Genomic DNA, 24,805 nt, shown 5'->3' with positions numbered 1-24,805 from the left:
TCTCCCTCCCCCCTCATTAAACTGTTCCCATATGGTGGTGTGAAATGTGTTATTAGGGTTTTGGAAAGTTCAGCTGCCCTCAGTGGCAATGTGAGTGGAGGAGCTCTGGAAAATGGGATTTTCCCGGCTCTAGCAGTGCTGTGTGTCAGCATGCAGCCTTAGAGGATCATGTGAAGTGTGGGTTTCGCCTTTTTTTTTTTTTGCTTGTTTTCTTTTCCTTGGTATTTTTTTGTCTTGGTACTTCCTGATAAGTTGTCACAGGGCTCCCCCGACATCACATGAGTGCCAGCCTGAAGCCTCCATGTGTTTTGAAACCCGCCACTGAGTCTGGCTGCTTTATGGTCTTCTGCTGCAGGACGCAGGAAGCCGGTTCTCTTCAGCGGCTTCTTACTGGAACATCAAAACTGATGAAAGTCTCTGATGCCTTGGGTAACAGAGTGAAAACTTCCGCAGTTGTGTATAAAACACTGTCCCAGTTGGGAGGAGGGTGATTAGATTTTTCCTCTTAACCCTCATCAATGTTGCATCCTGGGCTCCTGAAGTCTGCTTTTGCAATACTTCTTGTGAAATGGTTTTATCTGTGTAGGTTTTCTCATCGTTGAGACGTAAACTTTGGCAGCAGTAAGTCTATTAAGGAAAGCCTATTACACAAAGGCTATTATTGGTAATAGATTAAATGGGTAGTCTTAATGGAATTTATCAGCAGTGCCAGGTATCTGTAGTGCTAAGACTTACTTGCAGGTCACAGATCACTTAATGCTTTGTCTGTTTTCTTTTTCTCTTTTTTTTTTTTTTAATTTTAAGCTGTAGTCCTAAGTAAATATCTCTGATAGTTTACCCTCTTGTTTGTTTCATTTCCCCTTTTCTTTTTGTTGTCTTCCCTCTACCCAGTGAGACTGCATCAAAATGTCTCTCTATCCTTCCTTGGAAGATCTGAAGGTGGACAAAGTTATTCAGGTATGGTGGGCTTTAATAAGACACATTTTGATGATGATAATAATAAATCTGATGATATTAAATCCAGGGAAGGGGAGACTTTTATTGTAGGTGAGAGTTTGGTTTACCACTGCACTTTAAAAGGGGAAGGATAAACTATTTTGTAGCCTGATATAATACCATTAATGCTTATTTTATCACTATTGGGCATATTTATTTTATTTTATAAATTCATTTGTAGTCATTTGTCTTTAATGTGTTGGTATGTTTGGGTATTTTGAAGTACAGATACTTGATCTTAAGTAGACAAACATGGTCAGTCTCTTCTCATACTTTCCTACGTCAGTTCTGATGCAATGAGTAGGTACTGACTGAACTAATAAACCTGCTGTGTCTCATTCCCAGTGTCCAGACCTGTGGCATAAAGCTTTCATGGTCAGTTGGGCGCAAAAAAAGGAACGCTGGCTCTCTTAATGTCATCTGGAGTCACAGACTTGCCCACTGGTTATTTCATGGTAGCGACCAGTTCTCTGAGTACTTTAAAGATTATCACATTTGTGTAAAAACCCTTTATGTACAGGCATATCTTTATCTTTATTATTAGACAGGATGAGGATGGAAAAAAAAATCTGTGAAACAGAATAATGAAAAACACTTCAATGGATAAAACTCTGTGAGAAACTTGACATTAATGTATTTTACGGGGAGTTTCCTTGCTTTCTTCAGCATTTTACCTGGCTTCCATTTTTCTTTCCTAAACTTAAACTGAATTCCCTCTGAGTTTAAACAGCAGTGAGTTATGCTGCATTTTAAGGTGGCTGCTGCATCTGTCCTTGCCCTTCTCATGGGGAAGCAATCAAGCAAACCACACAGAAGAGCATATTGCCTCTCCCATGCTGTCCCAAAATGGGGTGCCGCAATCTCTCCTGTGTTTGCATGTGTGGAGCTGGGCACTTCAAGCAGTGAGTGCTGTGCTGGGGTTTCTCCTTGTTGTGTCTGCCCAACCTGCCCTGTTGTTCTTATCTTAACCGAAGTCCTTTATGTATGCTCCTAATGCTGAACTGAAAAAAGAATAGCCTAGAGCCAAGAATGTGCTCCCTCAGCATTTCAATGACCAGCGGCTAGAGTTTAGATACCACAATTAAAAATATTATATGTGGTGTTTCCGCTGCTTAACTCTTGTGAGCTCTGAATAAAACAGTGAAGAAATGGAGGTAGGGTATCTCTGTGCTGAATCCTGTAAACCTTGATGTATATCCTGTCCTTTTATAGAGCAGGAACTCTTCTTGCACATTGTTTTGCCTGTACACGCAGCAGAGTTTATGAACCAGGGCAGAAGTTTCTTGTGTGACTGTGCCTGTAGTCTGTTGTGGTGTTTCACAGACAACTGAGAGTAAACCCTATAGAGGTTTCTGTAGGAAGCATAACCGATTGTTCTGTTAAGCTAGTGTAATCCTTGGTGACACTGCAGTCTCAAAAGTCAGTTTTCCAGAAATCAGTTCCTGCAGGACAGATGCTTGCTGTCATACTCCCAGATGATTGTCCACCCAAAGTTTAAATTAGGAAGGATTTCACAGGGTCGTGCCACTTGACGAGTGGGATGTCAGGCAGGACGGAGCATGAGAAAATTCACATGAGGTTGGGAGAGAGGAGAGGAAGAGCCAAAGAGCACCCAGTTACAGATTTACAGTGGAGAGGCTTGTGTGTTCTTATTGCCATCATCAATTGCATCACCAGGAGTGCCCTTCAGCCGTCATGTGACAGCACCTTGCTCCTACCAACTCTAGTAGGAACTGGGGGGGTAATGGGCTGTGTGCTGAGCATGGTTGTGAGAGACGGGAAGTAAAATACCCTCATTGCTAAATGCCACTGATACTTCTGGTAGTAAAGCTTAAATTATTTGCTTCTTCCAAAAAGTGCCTTATAAAAATGCTGTTTTTTAAAATAAATCTGAGAGCAGTCTCAGGAGAAAGGGGGCAGAGTACTGAAAGACAGAGTCTGTATCCACAGGTGAAGGAGATTAAAGTGACTTCTGTTTTAAACAAATAGACTTGTTACATTAAATATTCTAACCTGTTGTTTTTGTCCAGCATTTCAGTTGGAGGCTGTTCTTCTAAATACATCTGATTTGAAAAATAATGAGTCATTCTTGCTCTGAAACTTTTCTGAAAAAAAACTTCCTGGAGAGTACAGGACTACGAACTCTTCTATTTTTAAGCATGGTTTCCTTAAAAGCATTAAGTAATTCGACCGTTATGTTGTGTTAAGTGATTTATGTGTCCTGTTTAGCATAATGTTTCCCTATGCATTTAGTAATTCAGCCTCAGGAAAGCTACTGGGATAGCTATTTCCACCACACTTCACAGGCCTCTGTAAGGCAGTGTTTTTTCAGTGGTCATGGTTACACAAGGCCAAAAAAGTGGTAGCTGAGAAGGAAGGAAACTGACTTACTTTAATACAGTCTCTTTTATTTGTGAGTCAGTAAGCAATACAGAAATTAAGCTTAGTGTGATCACTGTAGTGGCAACTTTTGTAGAAAAATCATCTTAGAGGGTCCATTTCTTTCAGAAGGTGTTAAACTGGCAGCATTGGACTGTGTGGGACTTAACTTGCAACCTTTAAGAGGCTGTGGCAGAACTCACGAGTAACGTCTGTAAATGGAGAAGAGACAAAAATGGCTGCTATCCAGCTGAGAAAAGTAATCACAAAACACTCTGCCAAAGGTCATACCCTAAAACTTAGTTATAAAGCTTTGTCAGCCAAGTTGAATGTGTCTTTGAAGGAGTTCTTGTGCTCTTCAACTTGCTTAATGACAAAAGCAGAACAGATTGACAATAAAGCCTTTCTGCATTGTTACTGTAGCCTTGTTTCTGATACTGCTACAGCATACTGGGTTGAAGTTCTTTATTTCAAAGAAAAGACTGGCTTCAGAGCTTCCAGATAAATAGTAACTAGCATGTACAAGTAAAAAAAGAAAATGCTTATTCTCCTGGCTGCATAGTAATCCTTTCATAGATTTTTCTTGTACAAGATTACTTACGTGAGTTTCTTTGCTTTTAGGCTCAGACTGCCTTTTCTTCAAATCCAGCTAATCCAGCAATCTTGTCTGAAGCTTCTGCTCCTATTGCTCATGATGGAGGTAAGCTCACATACTGTATGGTATCCTACATAAAGCAGTTACGAAAGCCTAAAGTTACCATACAGTCAAAAATGCCCATAAATATGTAATCGTGTTTATTAAGGGTGAGACCATACCATTTTGGAAAGACTAACACCTTCCTCACTTGCCCCAAACCAAGAAGTCAAAAAACAGTGTTTGCTTATAAAAGGAAGTTGTGGCAAGCACTAACATTTCTCCTAACTTCTGGAAGCCTTTTCCAAGTGAGCCTAACATAGCAAGATCTGCTGTTGGTACCATTTGAGCTCTTTTTAACTCTTACCTCAAGAACTTGGTTGTCCTTATTTAAGTGTGGTTTTTGTAAGCTTTAGAGTCTGAGTGTCTTTCTTCTCCATATGAGCTTGGGAACAAACACAAATGAATCTTTGTCAATAGAGGAGTGCCCAGGAAGATAGGACTTGATCTTGTCAGGCTGTCAACATAAAGCTTCCAGCAGATTTTGGGACTGAATGTCTGGTGGGAAATCCATCAGACTTGAAGCTGAATGAGTTTTACCCATTTCTTCTCCTTTTCTCCCATGCACATGTGCATCCACGAAGATGCACAGGTATGCTTGAGTTCAGAGCTCTGGACTAGTAAGTTACTCTTGGTCTAGAAGGCCTAAAGCCTCTAACCAGCATGACCAGCAGCAGTGCTGGAACGGCTGTCAAGAATGCTGGTGGAGCAGGTATTAAAGCTCGGTGGATATAAGACTGTGTCCCATTGTCTCTTGGTGCTGGTGTGTCTTAGATGACTTTTAAGGTGGGAGTTTGTGTAGCTCACCAGAAAGCCACCTCTTGTAGGTCCTTGCTGGAATAGACCCTTACTTACCTTGCAAACCAGATTTAAATTTCCTTCAGCAGTCACTTCCTGGCAGCATTGTTTCTGCTGTCTGGAGTTTGAATTCTGCACTTTTTGTGCCTACTGGCCAAAATTATGTAATTTTGACATCACTTTGTGTGCAAATGGCTTAGGAGCTGTGTGTGGTTGAAGAGTGATTAATTGCTCAGTATACCCCAAAGGAAGGGAGGCCTACACCATCTATAGGATGTGCCAAACCTGCTGGGAATACCTCTGTCCTGGAAGAGGCAAGAGAGTATGAAATTAAGAACTTTTTGGATGTTTTATGCTCTTTGGAAGTGTATCTGTTTTGAATGAGAAAGTGGTACAGCCAGCAAAGATGCATCCTGTGTTGGGATCTTTGATGAAGAACTGAAGAGAAAAATTGAGTAGCTGCAGTGGTCTTGTGCAATATTAATTGTGTATAATCCTAGGGGCTTGAAAACACAAACAAAAGACAGTCGTAGAAGAAATATTCATTAAAAGGTTATTAATCGGTATTGGTGAAACTACCAGCTGACAGATCAGTCTGGCAATAAGATCAGACAGGACAGCTGCCATGTGAAGCAGTATGCAAACACGTCCACTGAAGTGGAATTCACCTCGCAATGACCTTTGTGCTCCTTCCCAGAGAAGTTACTTTCCATTTCTGGTCAAATGTGGATTCTTATAGTAGCAGGTTTCATATGTGTGCCCATAAATGAGCACTAGAAACCTGAGCCGCAGGTGGGCTCTCTTGACTGCCACTTGTTAAATCCTACCAGTTAATTACCTGGGGAATGTCAAGGACGCTGTCAAGCTTGTTTCCAGAGTGGTTTGGCTCAAAGCTGACAAGTCTGTCAGTTTGACTTCCTTTCCTCCCACATCCTGTACTCTGCACCTCTTGGGTGTAGAGAAATCTGCTGCTGGAAATTTTAAAGACCATGTTTGTTTCGTCTTGTTGAGAAGCACGTCTAAACCCACTTGATTTTGAAGCTATGAGAAAATGACAGCTACTTTCTTAGGACTACTAAAGCAGACTGCGTGTGTGCGTGCGTGCGTGTGTACCTTTGACTGAAGCACAGCATTGTTTTTGGAACTTATTGCCCATGTGTCTGATGTTGTTTGTGCCATAAAGGATGAATGGAGTAACTGAAAAAGTTCTCTGTAAGCTCTTTGTCTCAAAAGTGCTGCTTGCCCAGTCACTTTTCTAAGCTGGCCTAGAATAACAGTCCTGACTCCAGTGGGTCTTCCATTGTAATTTTCAGATGAAGTACACTACAGAAGCACAAGGTTTGTTGAAGTTGTACATATGACAGCAGTAACTGTTAGACCAACAATTGTATTGACCTTTTTTGCTTTGTTTTGTCATTCTCCTATAGGCTTATACCCCAGACTGTATCCAGAGCTGTCTCAATATATGGGCCTCAGCCTCAATGAGGAAGAGATGCACAGGAACTTGCCAGTGGCAGCAGCTGCTCAGCCACAGGGTGTAGGTACCAGTCAAGCATCTTTTAGAAAGCAAAAGTATCAAGGCTAAATACGTATGTGGCATTCTAAAGAGTAGAGTAATATTTGTCTTAAGTACCATACTTGACTGATAAATTAACTGTTTTAGGTAATAGTGCCTGTTTTTCTCTGGTCTTAAACTGAGCAGTATATTTCCAATGTTGGGGTTGGGATAGGGAAGAGCTGGTGGTGTAATTTAATTTATGTGGTGTTTTTTATTTCATTTATTTATTTATTTTAATATCGCTTCATATAAACTGACCTATAGTGTTTTTTTTAAAGTTGAAACTAAGTTTTCTGGCTATTTTGTTTTAATCAGCAACTGGTAACACGACCTTCTACTAATTACATGGTAGCTCCAGTGACTGGCAATGATATTGGAATTCGCAGAGCAGAAATTAAGCAAGGCATCCGTGAAACGATTTTATGCAAAGATCAAGATGGCAAAATTGGACTTCGCCTTAAGTCTGTTGACAATGTAGGTATAGAAGCTTGCATTTGCCTGTAGAAATCTTGCTGCTGGATTAAATCAGTGGTGAAGTTAGTGTACGGTCACAAAATTGTCTTCTGTATAATGCTTGCTTATCTGTTATCTGAATTTTAAGATCCTGTTGTCTGGTCTAGGATCTAAATTTACAGCGGCGATTTACTTCTGTATGTGTTATAACAGCTGAAAAATACTTGTAACTTTTTTTTTAACTTTAAGGCATCAAATTGTCCCTGCAGAGCTGCTCTGATGCTTGTTAGCAGTTCAAGACTTCTTGTCTCTGTCTTTGTGGAAGTGCTGGGCAGTGCTTAGAGTTCAGCAGTTTGCAGAGAAGTGCCCATGGCATAAAGTAGCTCCTCTTTTATGGCTTCTTGTGGTGTGTTGCTGGTTAGAAAAATAAAGATATTGAGAGTGTCATCTTACATATATGTAATTTCAGAGTAGGTTTTTTTGAGTTTCCCTTAACATGAACATAACTGCAAGATCCTTAAATGTGCTCTGGAGCGTCTCTGTTTCAGTATCTTTTGATTCTTGACATGGAAAGTGCAGCTCTTTGTTCTTTTTTGTTTTTGCGATGCCATTTAATCTGAATGTTTTTTAAAAATTGTACTCAAGGTTTTGGATAGGTTTAAAGTGCTTTTTATAGTTCTCCTAACCCAGGAGTTGCTGGGGTTTTCTTAGTGTAGCATGTTTTGTTTTCTTAAATTTTGCTCTGTCCCTTTCCCACCCTCCCCTGCCAAGGCATTATCTACAGTTTGCCTTGATTATACTTTACTTGAGTTTTAGGGGTACTTTGACTAGAAATAGGTTTTTAACACCTTACTTTTTTACCTGAGGTGATGGCAAGTCATAATCGATGAACAGTTGAAAACTAATGGGGTTGCAAAGGAAGGGAAAATCTGTTCCTAGCGTTGCTGATCTCTTTCTCCAGCTACATACAGACTCTGGTGTCTTGCAGAGGAATTAGTAGTCAAATGCACAAGGAGATATGCAAGTTTACCACTGTTTTGATCCAGTTTTTCAGAATAGTAATTCAAGTAAGCCTTCAAGTAAGGCTTTTGTTACGGTGCTATTATTATTATTATTACTACTACTACTACTACTACTACTACTACTACTACTACTACTGTTATTACAGAAGTCTAGACAGAACAGATTTGCCTACTTCCTATCTTTATTCTGGCATTAATTATCTGTCAGCCTCGTAAAGACATATAGAAACAGACCGACATTTCAAAAATGCCTCTTAAGGAGAGGTAATTAGCAAGCCCTTTTCTCCATTTAGTTGGTATTAACATAGAAAATGGGAAACCTTAAAGTGCTGTGTGTTCTGTCATTGGTCTTTGCCTTCAAGGTAGAATCTGCTTCATGTTTTTCTATTTCCCCTTCTCTTCTGTAGGGTATATTTGTCCAGTTAGTTCAGGCCAACTCTCCAGCATCCCTCGCTGGTCTGCGGTTTGGGGACCAAGTGCTGCAGATCAATGGTGAAAACTGCGCAGGGTGGAGTTCAGATAAAGCACATAAAGTTCTGAAACAGGCTTCTGCAGAGAGGATTTCCATGATCATTCGAGACAGGTAAAACTGACTGCAGATACAGAGACACATTATCCATCTCCGAGTAATTCTGTGGGGTTTGGGTCTCCCCTTGCTTGAGTGGCACCGCAAGCATAACAGAATCTGATTGTCCATGTGCTGCAGTACCAGATATCCTCAGCAATGTTCCCTTTTGTGTGGAGCAGTCAAAATAACAGTCAAAATACTTATTAAATTGTGAACTTTCAGTGCACGCCTGGGCATCACGAGGCATAACGCTTTCAAGGTAAATGAGTAATAGCACAAATCAGACTTAATCTCCAAATTCAAGAGTTCTGTGCTTTTTCTGATGCAACATGACTTTTGTTTATACCAACTGAAAAAAAAGTAATAGAAGAGACTACCAAAATATTCACTGTATTAATAGGTATAAAATTTTCACCTGCTTATTTTTAGCATGATGTGAACTTCATTGCATATGTATGAATTAATGCCAGTGTCACTAAAAGTGTATTTGATGAACCAATACCAATTTTTAATCCATGTTAGATGATGAGCAGCGTATGGCTAGGTGTGTGTAGTGATAATTGGTCAGATTCAGCATAAGATCTGTAGGCTACAAGAAGACAGATGATACATGATGTGACTATGTGTATGTCTGAGCTTTTTCAATATTGTCATGGTTTAGAGCTGGGCTGGCCACTAAATCCTGGACAGACGCTCTCTATTAACCCCTCTACCCTCCCCAGAAGGGAATAGGAAAGAGAATAAGGGAGAGAGACTTTACGGGTTGGAAAATAAACTAACAGATTTAGTAAAACAATACTAATACTACAGGATAATAATGTAGATAGAAAAATAATGAAATATATACAGATATGTACAAATATATATACAAAACCAACATAAAAATCTTCCCCCCACCCTCCCCCAATGACGTATACATCACCAGAGGCTCTGCAGAGCAGGGCACTGGAAAAGTCCCAGACCAAACTCAGCAGCAGTGGGAGCTGATGCAGGAGCACACGGATCAGGATCAGAGGCAGACAAACCAGCAGGGTTCTGCTTAGACCTCAGCCATTGCAGGATCGAGCGGGATGAAAGGGTCCCAGGTGGAAGAGCTCCAAGATGGCAGAAGAGTCGAGACCCTCGTGATCCTTCAGCTTTATACCGAGTGTGATGTATGTGGGATGGAATACCTAGTTGGTCAGTTTTGGGTCTACTTCCCCCCCCACAGGTGCAGAGATGGCACCCATGGTGAGACAACTGACCTTGAGCATATCTTCTAGCAGCACATACTGGAAAAACAATGCCTTTAGTTTCAGCAGGTTAAGCCACTTAGAAGAGACTGAGCTGAAAAGTAAAATCGCTAAATAGAAAATTAGTTCTATTTTTCCCTGCTGTGTCTACCACTTCTGTGCCCAACTCCCCAACCCCTTCCTGGATTTACTAGCGTTTTAAGACACAATTTAAAGGGCTGTTGTCTGTAAAGCAGTAGAAATGTTGCTGGGGAAGCCTCGGACTCCAGAATCCTGTGGTCTACCTGTAGTTGTTAAAACTGCCTGCACTACTTTATCTACCTTGCAACATCTGTAGACAAAATTTAAAATTGAGAGGCCATTTATGTTTGCTTGGGTGGTTATTGTGGTTGATATTGTATGGGGGTTTTTGTATTAGTATTAATCCAGATGCTGAAGTATGTGTAGAACGGGGAAGACATGTAAGGTTTATATACAAGTTTACATATGCAATGTGACTTCAGCCTGGAAAGAAGAGATTAAAATAGCAAATACTAACAAAATTAAGTTAAACCCAACTACTTTTTATTGTAATTGATGCATGAGTCACTTTTTAAAGTACAATTACTTCTGTAAGTCAAAGATGCTGAAATCGCATGTGGTTCTTTCTGTGGTTTAGTAGACTGAAAAGGTTTTTGCATTTTAAATGCCTTTATACTTCTTATAGGCCCTTTGAACGTATTATTACTATGCATAAGGACAGCACAGGTCATGTTGGATTCATCTTCAAGAATGGAAAAATAACCTCCATAGTGAAAGACAGCTCTGCTGCAAGAAATGGACTTCTTACAGAGCACAACATCTGTGAAATCAATGGCCAGAACGTCATTGGATTGAAGGTAAAACAAGCAGGAGGTGGTGGATGTGGGTAGCTGTGAGCTCTGTGTGTGTATTGTATAGTCATGGTGTTTTGGAGAGGGAAAAGGACTATAATGTTGTTGAATGTTCATAAAATCATAAGTCATGAGAGATAACTTAACTTGATTGGAGAGGTACCTGTGTTTTGAGGGTTCTTTGCAGTTTTGTATCTGTGGGCAGGGCAACTCATTCTCTTCCTCTCTGCCTCTCCTTGGCTAGGCTGATCCACAGTTTTTATCTTCAGTCTAACTTTGCTGGCAAAACATAATCCCCCTGCCCTGGGTTAAATCCTAGTAGGAATTCTGTGTATAACGTCTGTATCCCCTCTCTAGTTGGTTTATGCAAGATTCTTGTCATAACCAAACATCTCTGAAGTCGTATTCCAGGTTCAGTGATTTGCCCTGAAGGTTAAATACACAAAGCACAGAGTTGTGGCTCTCTTAAGCTGCACAACTTTTGTCTAGAAATATCTCTTGAACTGCTGCTTTATTACTCAGCTTGAGTGATGTTGCTCATATGACTTCTCATTTAATAACAGGACCCTCAGATCGCAGACATCTTGGCAACAGCTGGAAACGTAGTGACCATTACCGTCATGCCTTCCAGTATTTATGAGTATATAATAAAGAGGTAGGTAAAAAACAAAGCAGCTGTGGTGCTAATTATAATCAGGGTGTCTGTGACTATTTTTTGTAGGTTATATAAAATATACTCATGATAAGACCTAATTACAAATTTAACATGAAGGCTGGAGAAGGGGTGGGAGGAGTTTCAAAATCTGGTTAATCTGATGTTTTAGTGAGACTGATGTCTTCTGGTTCTTTTTTTTTAAACTGTTCACATGTTAGTGATGATTCTTTACCTTTTCTCTTGAAAAACCCTTTGCTAAACATAATCTGACTAAAATTGAGTCTCCAAGAACTTCAAGTACATGGATAACATAAGTATTACCTTGTAACTAAAATGCTGTTTCTAATGCAATTAATTCTGACGTAAACACGATTCTTGGCAGGATATACTTGTTTTTTCCTAATCCTCTGGCAGCACTGGCTTCCCACAGCCAAATCCCTCCTGCAGAAAATGTTTGTGAAGTTGCTAGAAGTTAACAATGCTTCAGGTACAACTGAGGTTTTCCTCCCCAAAGCAGTTTTCAGTTAAGAGCCACCTTTCCCCGGCTCTCCTTCCGTCACACTTGCCATGCTCCGCTGCTTGCACACATGCCCATATCCTCAGAGATGGTGATTATGCAGCCCAGTTACTAATAAAAACGTTGAGTACTGTGGGTCTCTCTTCTGTGTGTGCAGTTTGGTGCAGCTTTTCTATAGCAAAGTCTGTTATAAAAAAACTGTGGAATAAAAGGCCAACTTTGAAGTTGTATTAAAGGGCTAGCAATGACAAAGATGCAGCGATTGGAAGCTGTAGCAGTCTCCTGCAGTTGTCTTGTGAAACTGACTGCCTTTTCTCTTGCTTTTCTTCAGGATGGCAACTAGCATTATGAAGAGCCTGATGGATCACTCTGTTCCTGAGGTCTAAACTCACATCACGTACGTGTGTGTACCTGTAGATAATGATGATTCCACTAAACTCGAGCTGTTATACTCAGTGATTTCTCTCCTCTGCACTTGAGCCTTTCTGGAGGCTAAGAGAAGATATGCTGCATCAAGCATTTGCATCTATAATGGCTGGGAATGTTACAGTTCAACATATCTCATTTATTCACAAACTGTAAAACTTGTAGCCTTATGCTTGACAAATGTGAAATTCCGGTTGTGTTATGACTTCTCTCCGTAGGTCTTTTATTTAGTTTACTACTACTATAAGCCATTGCAACTACAGGAACCAGATTATTACTTGCAAAGTTACGTGTTGTTACCTAGAACAATGCTGGGCTTTGCATGTTTAAGACAAATGAGTATTTTTACTGCTTTCTGTTTGCAAGAGTAGAACTGAAATAGCGTATTAGTAGTATGGCTAGTACTAGTTAATTTTTTCGTTTTAGTAAATACTGTTTACACAAGAATGCCAGCTAAGCTGAATATAGCAAAAGGCATCATTCAGTAAGTAAGCATATTAAAGTAGTGTACAGATACTCAAATCTTTTTATTACTTGTTATACAAATTGTAACTAATATGCTTATCTCTCGCCTTAACCATGTTCTTAAGAATTCAGAAATAACCAAATAAATGACTTAAACTTTAGATATTGTGTGTCTGTGCATACTTAAGATGAACTAAGCCAGGCTTGTTTTGTTGAAGTCAGTTTCAACCAACAACAAAGACAAGATGGGAAATACAGTTTAAAATAGCTTTCTAAATAAGCTCACTGCCTATAACGTTGAAATGTTTTAAAAGGGTGGATGTGGGATACTTTAGACAAGACATGATTAACTTTTCATATCTTCAGCTTAATGTGTGGAAGCTGTTACACAAGACCTATTAATTGCATAGTTGAAATTTCATTTTGAAACTGTTTGCAGCTTGCTGGAGTTAACTTTGTTCACAGCAGCTGGTATGGTGCTGCCTTTGATACTTGTGACTAAAAGTGTTGATAACACCTCAGTGTTTTACTGTTACCGAGCAAAGTTAATTGTTACTTGCGCAGGGTCAAGGTCTTCTCTGCTTCTCACTCTGTCTCCGCCAAGACAGGGGTGGCCAAGAGGCTGAGGGGACATGGCTGGGTCTGCTGACCCAAATTGACCAAAAAACTCCACGCTTTGACATCATACTCAGCAATAATTTATGGGGAGGCTTTCCAGAGTAGCTGTTGCTTGGAGACTTGGGCATCAAGCTGCTGCTGGTGGGAGGTGGTGAGTGATTGCCTTTACATGACTATTTCTTTTTTCTTCCTCTTCACTTTTAGTAAACTCTTATTTTTCCTAGCTTTTACCCTCCTGATTCTCTTACCCATCCTGCTGTGGGGCAGATGAGCGACAAACTCAGTGGGATTCTGCTGCCTAGTGTCTGTGTACCAGACTGGGTCATAGGCATGTTCAACTGAACGACTTTAAGTCTAAGTGATCTGAAGTTAAATGCTAGTTTTGGTGAGTGATTTCCTCTTTTAATGCTGTTCCAGGTTTCAGCTGTGCAGTCTAGGATTACTGAGCTTCAGAGCACTGAGTTTAGCAGTGTAACCTCGGCTGTGCCTGTCAAGAAGAATCTGTCTTGTGGCTTCCCATTTCTCAGACATGGTAACTGAGGGAAAGCTATTACACTCCTTCAGGCTGTAATGGTGATCAGATTCATCTTGGGAGCCACTTGAATGGGGTTGTTTGGTTACTAAATGATAAGTCTCTGGAACCACTCTGGCAAGCACTTACTGGCAGTAATTGGAGACTTCATGTAGCATTGGTATGATTCAGCCTTGTGGCACAGGACATGTGGCCTGCGGCAGTCAGCTCTGAGTGCCTTGGCAAGGGAGTCTGAGCTATGAAATCCCTGGTGCCCAAAACAATGTATTATTGAAACACTGATCTCTGCAGCTAACCCGTTGTTACTTAGGAGCAGATGATTCAGCAAGGACCAGTTCTATACCTATTCAAGCTTTAAAACTCCTTATTGAAGCAAACCTATTACCATATTACAGCTTGACTAATGGGGTTTGGCTACCTAAACCTTGTGATTCCCTACTAAGTACATGTCTGGCTAATTTTTTTTTTCAAAAGTAAACTAAAAAGACAGGTAAAAAAAACCAAAATTGCTCTAACTACAGCAGAGATCCATTGGAAATGATAGAGGTAGTACTTCAGTACAAGCATTTAGTGATTTCCTTGCAGCTGTAGCATATAGCAACCAGAAGGGAAAGAATTAATCAAAGCAACTCCTGTGTTCACACAAACTAGCTTGCACTTAAGAGTAAGCTACAGCTAAGAGTACACAGCTGTGCTTTGAGATAAGCTGCAAGAAGAGATTGGTCTATATGTAACTCCTTGTCAGGGACAAAAATACAGTAGTGTGCCTATTATTGCTTGCTTACCCACACCCTTAAAACAACACATAAAGAGCATTTAACACAATCCAGGAATCACTTAAGACATTTTCAGGCAAGTGTAAAATGTAATTTTCCATCTTTTTTGCCCACACAGGTATATAATGAAAGGTGAAAAAACAGGGCAGATATCGAACATTCTGCTGCAACATTAAGACTGGTAACTGCAGGCATGCATGATATAGCTTAATCTTTTGCCACGTGTGCCTCTCCCACACACACACTGATTACATAAAAATTCAGTTACTTGCTAAGCCAAGTGAGTAATGCAGCTGAACACCAGTTTTCATTGAATTTTCATGCCATTAGCTTACTGAAAAATGTTAAAATCCAGTGTAATAAAAAAGGAATGAAAAAACAAGTCCCTAACCATAAAACAGTTGTTCTACAATGCTAAAGAAACAGGTGTCCAAAGTCAAGACAGGGTGTCTATAAAGGACTGACTGAACATAATTTAGAAGAATGGACACATTAACAGAGCATCTTAATACCAGCAGTAGAGAATACCAGAGAAGTAAATACTGATCTTGGGTCGCACTGGGGCAACATCACATCTGCTGATGCTCATTGCTGTAATAAGCCAATTAAACACTATTTCTGATCTTTAACTTCAGCACAGCCCCTTGCAGCAAATCATATCCTTAAGATCTACAGAAAGTAAGCTTAGTGCAGCACTGCTTTTTCACTGGGTTAAGACTAGAAGGGATGAGATAAAACCAGGAACTGTATCTGTTTAAATGCTGTATTTAAATTCTATCTCAGATTATCTCAGTTGAAAAAAGCTGAGACCACCAAACAAAACATGAAGATGCTGAAGAGAAGGAAAGTAATAGAAGTGATAAAAGGCAGCAGTAATACAGCATAACACTAACTTCAGGCACACTATTAGGGAAGATTTTTATCAACACATTACATTTTCTGTTTGTAGGGGATCAATTTTATGCTTTGTTTCCTTTTCAGGCCAATACATTAGTGCTGGTTTTCAATAGGAAAAAGCAATATAGAGTATGTTCTTGTTCTTTATGCCTCTGCAGATAGCCACATGTAGAGTCTAGACAGCAGCCTGCCCACTGCTCAGAACAACAGCTGCTTTTAGCAGTAAGTGTTCAAAGTAGTATTTGCCATTGTTTGTATCTTCACTAGGAAGAAATGTATACTACACAGGAGATACTACACACATTGTCATGAGACATGGCACTAAGTTGCAAGCATCCTTAAAGACTTAAGAATGCAAATGCTTCATTGAAACTCGTTCAAAGAGCATACTATGATATATCCTATGTAAATCAAACAATGACTGCAAGTTAAGAGCTCTTTAATTACAGAAAAATAGGTCTTTAATTTCATCTCATATAATTTTAGGCAAGCATTTTCAGTATGATAGTCCATGAAAAACAAATGCATACATTGTAGAAGTTAAGAGCTCTCAGTGAAGTCACCGTATTTAGGCAGTTGTAGTCCAAATCTTCCTATCTGGTTGAACTTCAGCAGCCACCATTGCACACAGTTAAGTTCCTTTAAAAGGTTTGGTTTAAAATAAAGAGTTCATTTAAACATCTGGAGGGAAAAGCACTCAGTATTGCAGTTTCCAGAACATGATTTGTTTGTCTTCCCCTCCTGTAATAACACTGCTGCACTGTTCATTCATCCACATGGATGTTACAGCACCTGGGGAAAAACACAAAAATAACCAAGTAAGTAAATCGAAATGCAAAACAACTGGTAGGAGAGATGATAGAAAAGATCTTTTTAAGGAGAGTTTAGGATCATTTGACTGGATTGCATTGACACAAGATACACTAGGAAGACTTTTAGCAGGCTGCTAGGTGGCTGTTCTTATTCACAGTAATGATCGCATGCTACACTGCCTCAGCCGACTCCTGAGTACTACAGCGACAGCATCTGTTGCAGTGTGGCACACTGGCTAAAGGGTTCATGGCGATAGGGGGAGGAGGTTTCTTTAGAAAGTTGTATTTTTCACTCTGCTATTTGGACTTCTCCTATTAAAAGTGCATTCACATCTAGCACATGCCTAGAAGCCCATTTCTAAAGCTTCCTCTAGCTACAGAATGATCCGTATACAGGTCAAGTGCAAGAGTACAAGCTTATAGTAGGGAAGTGAAAAATAACTGCTCATGAAGGCAGCCTTAAAAACCAAACTGAATAAAACTGAGATAGTTTTTTCTCCTTCACATATTTTGGTAGCTAATGTACTGAAGACCGTACAGATACATTTAAGAAGCCTATAAATCCCCATCAAAAACAATTTCTCTAGTGAACTTTACTTACTTTGCTGTTAGACTCACAATCTGGACAGACTTGGACAAAGTATACAACACAGTCTATACTACACTTTATTAGGACTACGAGGTAGAAAAATGTTGATTTTTGTGATGTTGTTTGAATTAGAAAAATACCAAGTAATTTATCTTCGGTCAGTCTTCTAAACAGCAATATTCCTCCATTGTTATTAAATTTCCTAGGAGGCTCATGTGGACCTACTTTTAGTATGGTGTTCCAGATGACACATCAGGAACAGCCCACTGACTCTCAAACCTGTCAATATTAACAGAGGTGGAAAACAGGAACCTTATGTACAATTTGAGAAAGAAATAGTTCAGGCATATACCTGTATGTCCTTTGATTCTTTCAATAACTTTTCCTCCAAGGAGGTCCCAAATCAGTAATTCACCAGATTGACTGCCTGATAAGATAGTATTTCCATCCCATTTGAAGCACCTGCAAGTAAGTCTGAAATCAGTTCACTTCAAGCTTTTGTACAGTGAGAAAAACTACACAGCTTCATAATCTGATGTTCTCAGAATTACCTCTGTGGCTCATCAGTGGTTACAGAAGATATAAGCATTCCAGTTTGTACATCTATTACTTTAAAACAACAGTCCTCTCCTGCGCTGAGTAGATGTCTGCTGTCTGTACAGAAAAAAAAAAAAGCAAGCAAAAGAAACACCACCACAAAAGCACATTTAGACCTTTCAGTTCTGGTTACCAAAGCAGTCTGTGATACAGCACATTGGGTGTGACATTGTCTGACCTACTTATTTATAGATAATTTACTGTAAATTAAGTCTCTAAGCAAGCAATGATAAAATTGGTTTAGAGTCTAGACCACTGGTCTACAGTCTAGTATGGCCTTGTACAATTACTAAACTATTTCTAATGGAGATGCGTGTCAATCAAACATCTCACCATCCCCCTTAAAGTAGTAACTCCAATCACAAAGGTGTATTACATGATATCAGGAATAAGATTCCCCTTGAAACTCCCAGTGGTGCATATTAAATACTGAAATCCAACGTACCAGGACTAAAAGCAGCGTCAAACACAGTCCCAGAATGGCATGGCAACTGGTGCAACACTGTTGCTGTAGGAACATCCCAAACACTAATGGTACCCTCTTTCGTTCCAGATGCCAGTATAGTATTTGCAGCATTAAGGTTAATTGTATTTACCTAGGAAGTTAAACATCCCATGATTTTCCTATTCTTTCAGGTAAACCATCTTGAAACAGGTTTTAAACACACAAAGCAAGCCCATTATCCATAAGATGGTATCTTAGTTACAAAAAGCTTTTACATTTAATTCTGCAACATACTTAAGTAAAGTACAATTACTAAAAATCCCACCTATAAAAGGTAAAAAGATTGGTCCCTTTGACGATACTTATTTTAAAATGTTTTTTCTTTGCAGAATCAGAAATGCAAATTGACGTTTCAGACTACTTTTAGTACCCATACTCTCCATCTAAATGGAAGACATTACCCCTAAGGGTGAAATTCTTTACTTTTAAAGAACTTCCTTGCTGTCAGTTGTTTGCAATTTTCTAGGGTACAGTTCTTAAATATTACCAGAACTGCTGCAGTATTTGCCTATGTTGTGACCTGTTAAAAAACTATCAAGAAGGTTTAAAACACAGTAATTCTGAATATCCTACCAGAGTGGCATTAGAGACTATAAATAAGAGTGTGCAGTTACACTTTTATGATTCACTGCACACAAATTTGTTTACATAAATTTACAGTGAAATTCAGGAATATATTTTATAGAGTGGTAAACAACTCCGACAAATTCTTCATTTGCTTGCCTTTGGCAAAGATTTATTAAGGAGAAGCTGTAACAAAGAAAACACTTGAAAATCCTTAGTCTGTTTTCAAAAACAAACAAGAAAACAAAAAACCTTCAGTCCTCCCTGTGTCCCCCTGGAACTTTGTGCATACAAGCTGAGCAAGGCAAATTAGGAAACCTTTGTTTAGAGTGTTGCTTTGGGCCCCAGCAGTGGGCCTTTCAATCAAGGAAGCAGGGAACACTGGCACAGGCCACATCAAACAAGAAAACCAAACCAAACCAAAAAAAAGGCCTATGCACACATGTCCCAAAACAACACACCCTCTAAGCCCCATAACCCAATCCTTGTACTTTACCACTCCATCTTTACTTTGATATTAACGAGCAATGATTTTTCACATTCTGAGATACTACACCTCTTGTCCACATACTTACACTAACGTCGTGTTCTAACTCTGCAAGCAGTTCAAAGTGGTGCTTTTTATTGCTCAAGGTCTCTCCAGGAACACAATGCCACACCTGCAAGACAGATATTGAAGTTTGCTCAAGAAAGCATTACTATCTGGATGTGTTTCTTCAGTACCGAATTCTCTCGTTACAAGGAAGGCTGCTTGTGTTAACTGTGAGCCTTGCCTATGTGGCAACAACATATGGCACTTGAACTCGTTTACCCTAAGCAGAGCCACACATTAAACGTGACACTGCTGATTCCAGGTGCCCTACAGGAGCCTACCTACACACAGGTATATCACTACACTGAATGAATACTTACCCAAAAGCCGTACACAGAAGGCTCTGAGAAATTCTGTCTCTTAACTTCTAAATTACCTACCTAACCGTAGGCATGCTCTTTAGATCAGCAAGTTCCTGGTCCACCTAGCTGAAGAACATAAGCTACAGAACTATTAAACATTTTAGAAGCCTATTACACCAGCAAACAGAACCACTAGTCAACATCACAAAACACTGCAGTCCCTCCAACCAATACAGTTGGCCTTCAAAACCCCCCACATTTAAAGTAAGCTAGAATAAATAAAAGTTCTTTAAAGTAACACTGCAGCGTTGAAACAAGAGTTGAGAAAGCTAAACAAAAAAGATATTCTGGAAATAAACTTACTGTGATACTAGCCAAGTTACTATTCTAGTACAACAGGTACATCTACTCCAAAGCATTTGGCTGGCTGAATATTACAAAGTGCTAGCTTTAAATAGTTATTGAAGTGTAACAAACCCATACACAAACCTTCACAGTAGAATCCCAAGATGCAGAATATAAACGCCCATCACACCAACAGATCTTACTGACTGCATCATCGTGTCCCATTAAGATGTCTTGCTGTCTTCCAAATGCAATAGAATAAAAATAGCTACCAGGAAAAGGATATAAAGCATTAAGTCTTCAGAAAACTGAAATATTTTTTTCTAAGTACATGAAAGTAACTTTGCTTCTAGAGCTTCTAACAGAAATCTACTGAAAAAAAAAAAGAAATATAGCCACCATGTTTTAAAAATGTATTCCTATATCATTATTTAAAACATACACATGATGACCAAGGCACTCAATGTAATTCAATAAAGTCAACAGAAAGTAAATACACACATATGATTGTCCCATGAAGAACTTATGACAGTGGTATCTCCTGGTAAGATTAGACAAGATGACAAAGCCTGTAAGGAAAAAAAAAAAAAGAATATATAGTAGTGTTCAATTTCTTACACCAAATCAAATAGAGGTACATTAACATGTTTTTGGAGAACAAGAAGCATTTTAATCTTCTGCGCACACAACACACAGGTGTCATATGAGCGAACACTAATCAAGGACAGCAAGAACACTTAATCCCTGGTAAACATAAAGGTAGCACTGAATTTCAGAAACACATGCAAAACTGATGTATCTCCGTTTTCAAAATGCTGGTATTTCAAGGACACAGTATGTAATTCATCACTTAGGAGAAACTGGGTCAGCTCTTCATCTTGTAAGATGCTGTTAATTCTAGACACCAACAGCTAACAGAAACTAAAAATGAAGGTTTCCTTTGATGTTTGTTCTCCGTAACAGCTACTTATCAGCTCAGCTCTTTCAAACAAATATAGCTATCTAATTCCTACTATTCTCAACAAGAAACGTCCTTTACACAGCTGCTCAGTTACATTACCATCACTGGAAAGAGCAAAGAAAAAAAAAAATCAGCCTAGTGCTTCTACTAGTATCGTTATGGGTCATGGTTTAGATCTGTTCTAGAAAACAGTAAGCTGCCGGACTGTAAGACAACCACTGCTTCCAGCATTGCTGCAAATTTTTAAAAAGTACAGAAGGCCTCTTCCTGAAAAACTGACTTTTGGCCTAGGATACAGTGTAAAGAAGCAACATTCCTGTTTGCCTTGGCTAAAGCATCAGGAATTGTTGTATCTAGATGCATCTGCTAGCATGTGCCATGACAGGCCACAGGGTCTTGAACCGGCAGCTTACCTGGGGACCTGTTGGAGTATGCTATGGTTTCTGTCTGGGCAACCCATTTGGTTTTTTTGTTCCCCCTACAGATGAGGGTACAGAGAAGGCTCATATATCCTGGTGTCTTGCCTCAATAAGAAACTCTGAACATGATAATTGAAAGCGAATCTCTAAGACCCAGGTCTGGCCACAGTGCTCGAGCACAGAAAATCAAATACAGAATCTTTGCAAGTTCTGTTTTAGAACCAGGGGAAAATGTTGTTCAGAGGTTGCTGAGATCACTGCTCATGGAGGAAGGATGGCTCAAAATCATCCAGCATAGATCCCACTCCCTGTGCTTGGTTTTCCTCTGCCAGCTGACTCACAGCCTCCAACCACTTGGGAGCTGTAAGGCAATGCTGGATGTGAACACCTGGGTGGGATTTCAGCTTTGTGATCCTGGTCCCAGTGGCAGTTCAAGGTTGTTCAAGACAACTCCTTTGCTCATGCCCTGGACAGCAGGGCAACTCAGAACAGAGCTAGCACCGAAGCAAAGTGCAGCCATGTAATGCGCCCTTCGCATGTTCGCAGAATGTGCTCTGTCTCCCTGAGGCCTGACAGAGTCTCAGTTCTCTCCACTAAATGACTCACACACAATACAATTGAGTAGGCAGGGGAAGAAAAAAGGCATTGATATATGCTAAGAGCCATTTCTGTAAGTAGCTTAAAGAAGATTCCCAATGGTCTTGTTTATACTTTGACAGCAACTTACCATGTTTGAAAAGGACACACTTCTCTGGGTTGTTTTTGATTCTTTGGAAAACATCTTCAAAGTTGAATCTGGGAGTAATGGACAAAACAGACAGAAGATAAAAGGACTGTTTTTTATTGCAGAAGCTAGTAATTTTACTCCTGTTTGAATATTCAAGTATCTTACTACGAAAAGCATTATAGGTTTCTCATACTCTCTGAGAAACATCTTATAAAGCTTAAAGCCTGGAACTAGCCTGTTCTGCACTAGTTACAGATGGACTCCCCTCTATGCCCATCAAACTTCAGAGAACTCTGGTATCTGAAGGGAGAAATTACCACCTTCCCAAGCCTAGATATAGATAATAATGAAATTCTTGAGTCAAAGTGATCTAAAACTTGACAAATTCATGTGGTTATTTATTTACAGGAAGCAGATGTTTAACTTTATTTCTGTAATAGGTGACTTGCAAAGGCAACAATCCAAAAGCCAAATAGAAGTAGCCTTCATATATGAATACAGAAAATCCCTCAAACAGTGAGAAGGAATTGAGCATGAAGTAAAAACAAGAATCCTGCATTTGGCAGAAGATAAGGGCCACTCCTTTCATGACTGTAAAAAAGCAAAACTCAATGAAATATCCCATTTAATGTCTTCATTTTACTCTCAGTGAAGATATTAATGGGATTAACCACATTTCAGAATTTCATGCTGTTTTTTCCACAAAGCATTAACCTGCATTTACACTGCAGGTTCTAGTAAATACCTCTGCAATAATACTCACCCTGGGATGTAGTGAAAACAGAAGACCCATTGCAAGTGACTGCTATTCCAGTAATTGCCCTGTTTAATACAAGTAAGCTGATCGGTGATTTCATAGGTTTTGAAACTTAACCACCATACTGTAAATTGACTATAGTTGAAATCTGTATTTGATCTCTATAAGAGCTAAGACATTCAAGGAGATTAAAAGCACTATAGTGTTGTGTTATATGCCAAGAGACTCGAATATACCTTGATACAGTATGAAACACCAGTACAAGTTCCCCATATTATTATGCAAGAACTTAATCTTCACCAGAAAGGACATGCCCATGTGAGAGGATAAATAGTTTCACATTCAATCTTTTCAATTTGGGATTAGCTACGAAAAGAGTCAGGAACCTGCCTACAAGCAGATACTGAATACCTCAAGTTTCAGGAATCAAAGCCTGCATGTCTTTTCTCCTCAAATTTGACATTGGCTAAGGCAGTATAGTCTAGAAATGTAGACAAGTAAAAAGCATTCTGCACAGCCAAAATTCTGTTATACTGATCTTATTCTATTTTTTGTCTTTAAAAAAATAATAATTAAAAAAATAAAAAAAAAATACTCAGAAGCTGAAATTCAAGTCTGTTTTCAGTATCAGGATTTCCCTAACCCTAACAATCCGAAAACAGAGACCTTTACTCACTACAAATATTACCTTGTTTTTTGGACAAGAGAATGATTCTTTACTACATTGGGTTACTGTCACCACAAAAGTAGTTGCACTCAAAGCAATATGAAATCCTCCTACTACTTCAGCCACAAGTACAAGAGGTAGGGCCAAAGGAAAATCTGTTCTTTGAAATCCAGCTGCTGCTGTTCATTGTTCATTGTTCCTAAAGTTCACCTGAGGTGCCCCTGCTGACTCACGACTCTCCAGGAATCCATGGGAATGGTAGTTTGGTACCTGGATTAACTCATAATCTATAGCTGGAGACTTGGCAAACTGCTTGCACAGCAGCAGCTTGAGGTGTACAGTACTTGAACTTAGGTGGTTTAACCTTTCAAATCCAATAGGATGCAAAAGTAGTTAGGTCTTCCTGGGGTTATAAATAACGAACTAAACAAATGGAAGTCTTCATGTGCCTGCTACTATCACCGTTTTAGAGAAGGGTAAATCAGTATCTCCTTCAGGTGCTAAAATGATAATGAACTTAGCTCTAGATTTGTATAAAGAGCAAAAATATTAAAAAAAAAATCATCAAGCTGACAAATACCTCTTCTGGTTTGATAACCCACCCTATACTCACATTCATCTTGTGTAATTAAATCAATGAGCTGTTTCACAAAGAGAAGTTTTTACCTTAAACCCCAGCCCATCATTCAGATTGACATGCAGATACCCCTACCCTCCCAATTAAATGGAACAATTTTGACTGAAGTGAAAAGAATAGTACCTACTCTTTGTGAATTTTATATTGCTCATCTAATTTTAGTTTGGCAATATTGTTCCAAGCAAGTGTTATACTTTCTTCTGTCAAATCTTCAAATGATTCTTCATTTGGAGAAACTGCAATAAAATGTCACAATGAAGTTTTATCATAAAGAGAAAATAACAAGATTTCAAATAACTAGGTAGCTGAAATTGCAAACATACATACGAAAGTACAGAAATCATGCAGAGCTCCAGGAATAAGAATTTTTTGCTAACGTAGAGAGTGACAAGATCACTAACTTTTTTCCAAATCTCTTCCTGAATGCATAGGCTTAACACAATCAAAAATACAATTTTTTTCCCAAAACCACGGCTTTTAAACCTGAGACTTTACAGGATACATTTCCAAAATGGAGGAAAAAAACCAACAACAAAACAACAAAAAACACAAATAAAAAGTTCTGTGCAGAGATGTTTTGGTGTTCCATTGCTATGCCATTTCCAAATGGAAAAGTACCAGGAAAGCCACCTACTGCTACAATACAGCATGTGCTTTTATTATTCTATTGCATTCTTTTAGGAATGTCACAACTTCATTTCACTGCACTGTTGCAAAAGTTAAGGGATAGAAAAACGCAGTAAAATTGAGACAATGAGATGTCAATTACTACAAAAAAGCCAAACCCACCAGGACCTGTGAGTTAATGACTTAGGCAGGATACCACCACATCTATTTAACACATATGAACATTATTACCACCATATACAACTT

At 39.2% G+C, this 24,805-nt stretch overlaps 2 protein-coding genes across 3 annotated transcripts in view; one reads left to right on the top strand and one right to left on the bottom strand.

Annotated features, from left to right (window-relative positions):
• The first annotated feature begins 877 nt into the window (after positions 1-877).
• SDCBP (syndecan binding protein (syntenin)) lies at positions 878-12,796 on the top strand. Of its 2 annotated transcripts, none has more exons than XM_010190756.1 (8): positions 878-957; positions 3,997-4,075; positions 6,295-6,404; positions 6,741-6,899; positions 8,308-8,483; positions 10,407-10,578; positions 11,136-11,227; positions 12,076-12,796. In XM_010190756.1, the coding sequence occupies exons 1-8, from the start codon at positions 907-909 to the stop codon at positions 12,128-12,130; spliced, it is 894 nt and encodes a 297-aa protein (XP_010189058.1). In that variant the 5' UTR covers positions 878-906; the 3' UTR covers positions 12,131-12,796. The 2 variants fall into 2 exon arrangements, with proteins under 2 accessions (XP_010189058.1, XP_010189065.1); XM_010190763.1 differs by having other exon boundaries at positions 907-939.
• A 3,094-nt stretch (positions 12,797-15,890) lies between these two features.
• LOC104545589 (protein FAN-like) overlaps positions 15,891-24,805 on the bottom strand; it is a gene marked incomplete at its 5' end in the record, with an annotated part of 9,908 nt that continues 993 nt past the window's right edge. Inside the window, 10 exon segments of the mRNA XM_010190774.1 lie at positions 15,891-16,250; positions 17,212-17,321; positions 17,411-17,513; positions 17,902-18,052; positions 19,101-19,184; positions 19,909-20,032; positions 20,266-20,333; positions 21,872-21,939; positions 22,635-22,693; positions 24,060-24,153. Coding sequence (XP_010189076.1) covers positions 16,156-16,250; positions 17,212-17,321; positions 17,411-17,513; positions 17,902-18,052; positions 19,101-19,184; positions 19,909-20,032; positions 20,266-20,333; positions 21,872-21,939; positions 22,635-22,693; positions 24,060-24,153 — 956 coding nt within the window.

Source organism: Mesitornis unicolor, unplaced genomic scaffold, assembly GCF_000695765.1.
Source record: "Mesitornis unicolor isolate BGI_N332 unplaced genomic scaffold, ASM69576v1 scaffold26520, whole genome shotgun sequence".
NCBI classification, from domain to species: domain Eukaryota; kingdom Metazoa; phylum Chordata; class Aves; order Mesitornithiformes; family Mesitornithidae; genus Mesitornis; species Mesitornis unicolor.
This window is presented reverse-complemented; position numbering and strand designations above follow the sequence as displayed.

Coding starts and splice junctions, on each gene's coding strand:
- SDCBP (XM_010190756.1), top strand. CDS start 907: ATGTCTCTCTATCCTTCCTTGGAAGATCTGAAGGTGGACAAAGTTATT. Junction 8,484..10,406: donor TCCATGATCATTCGAGACAG/GTAAAACTGACT, acceptor TACTTCTTATAG/GCCCTTTGAACGTATTATTA. Junction 11,228..12,075: donor TATGAGTATATAATAAAGAG/GTAGGTAAAAAA, acceptor GCTTTTCTTCAG/GATGGCAACTAGCATTATGA.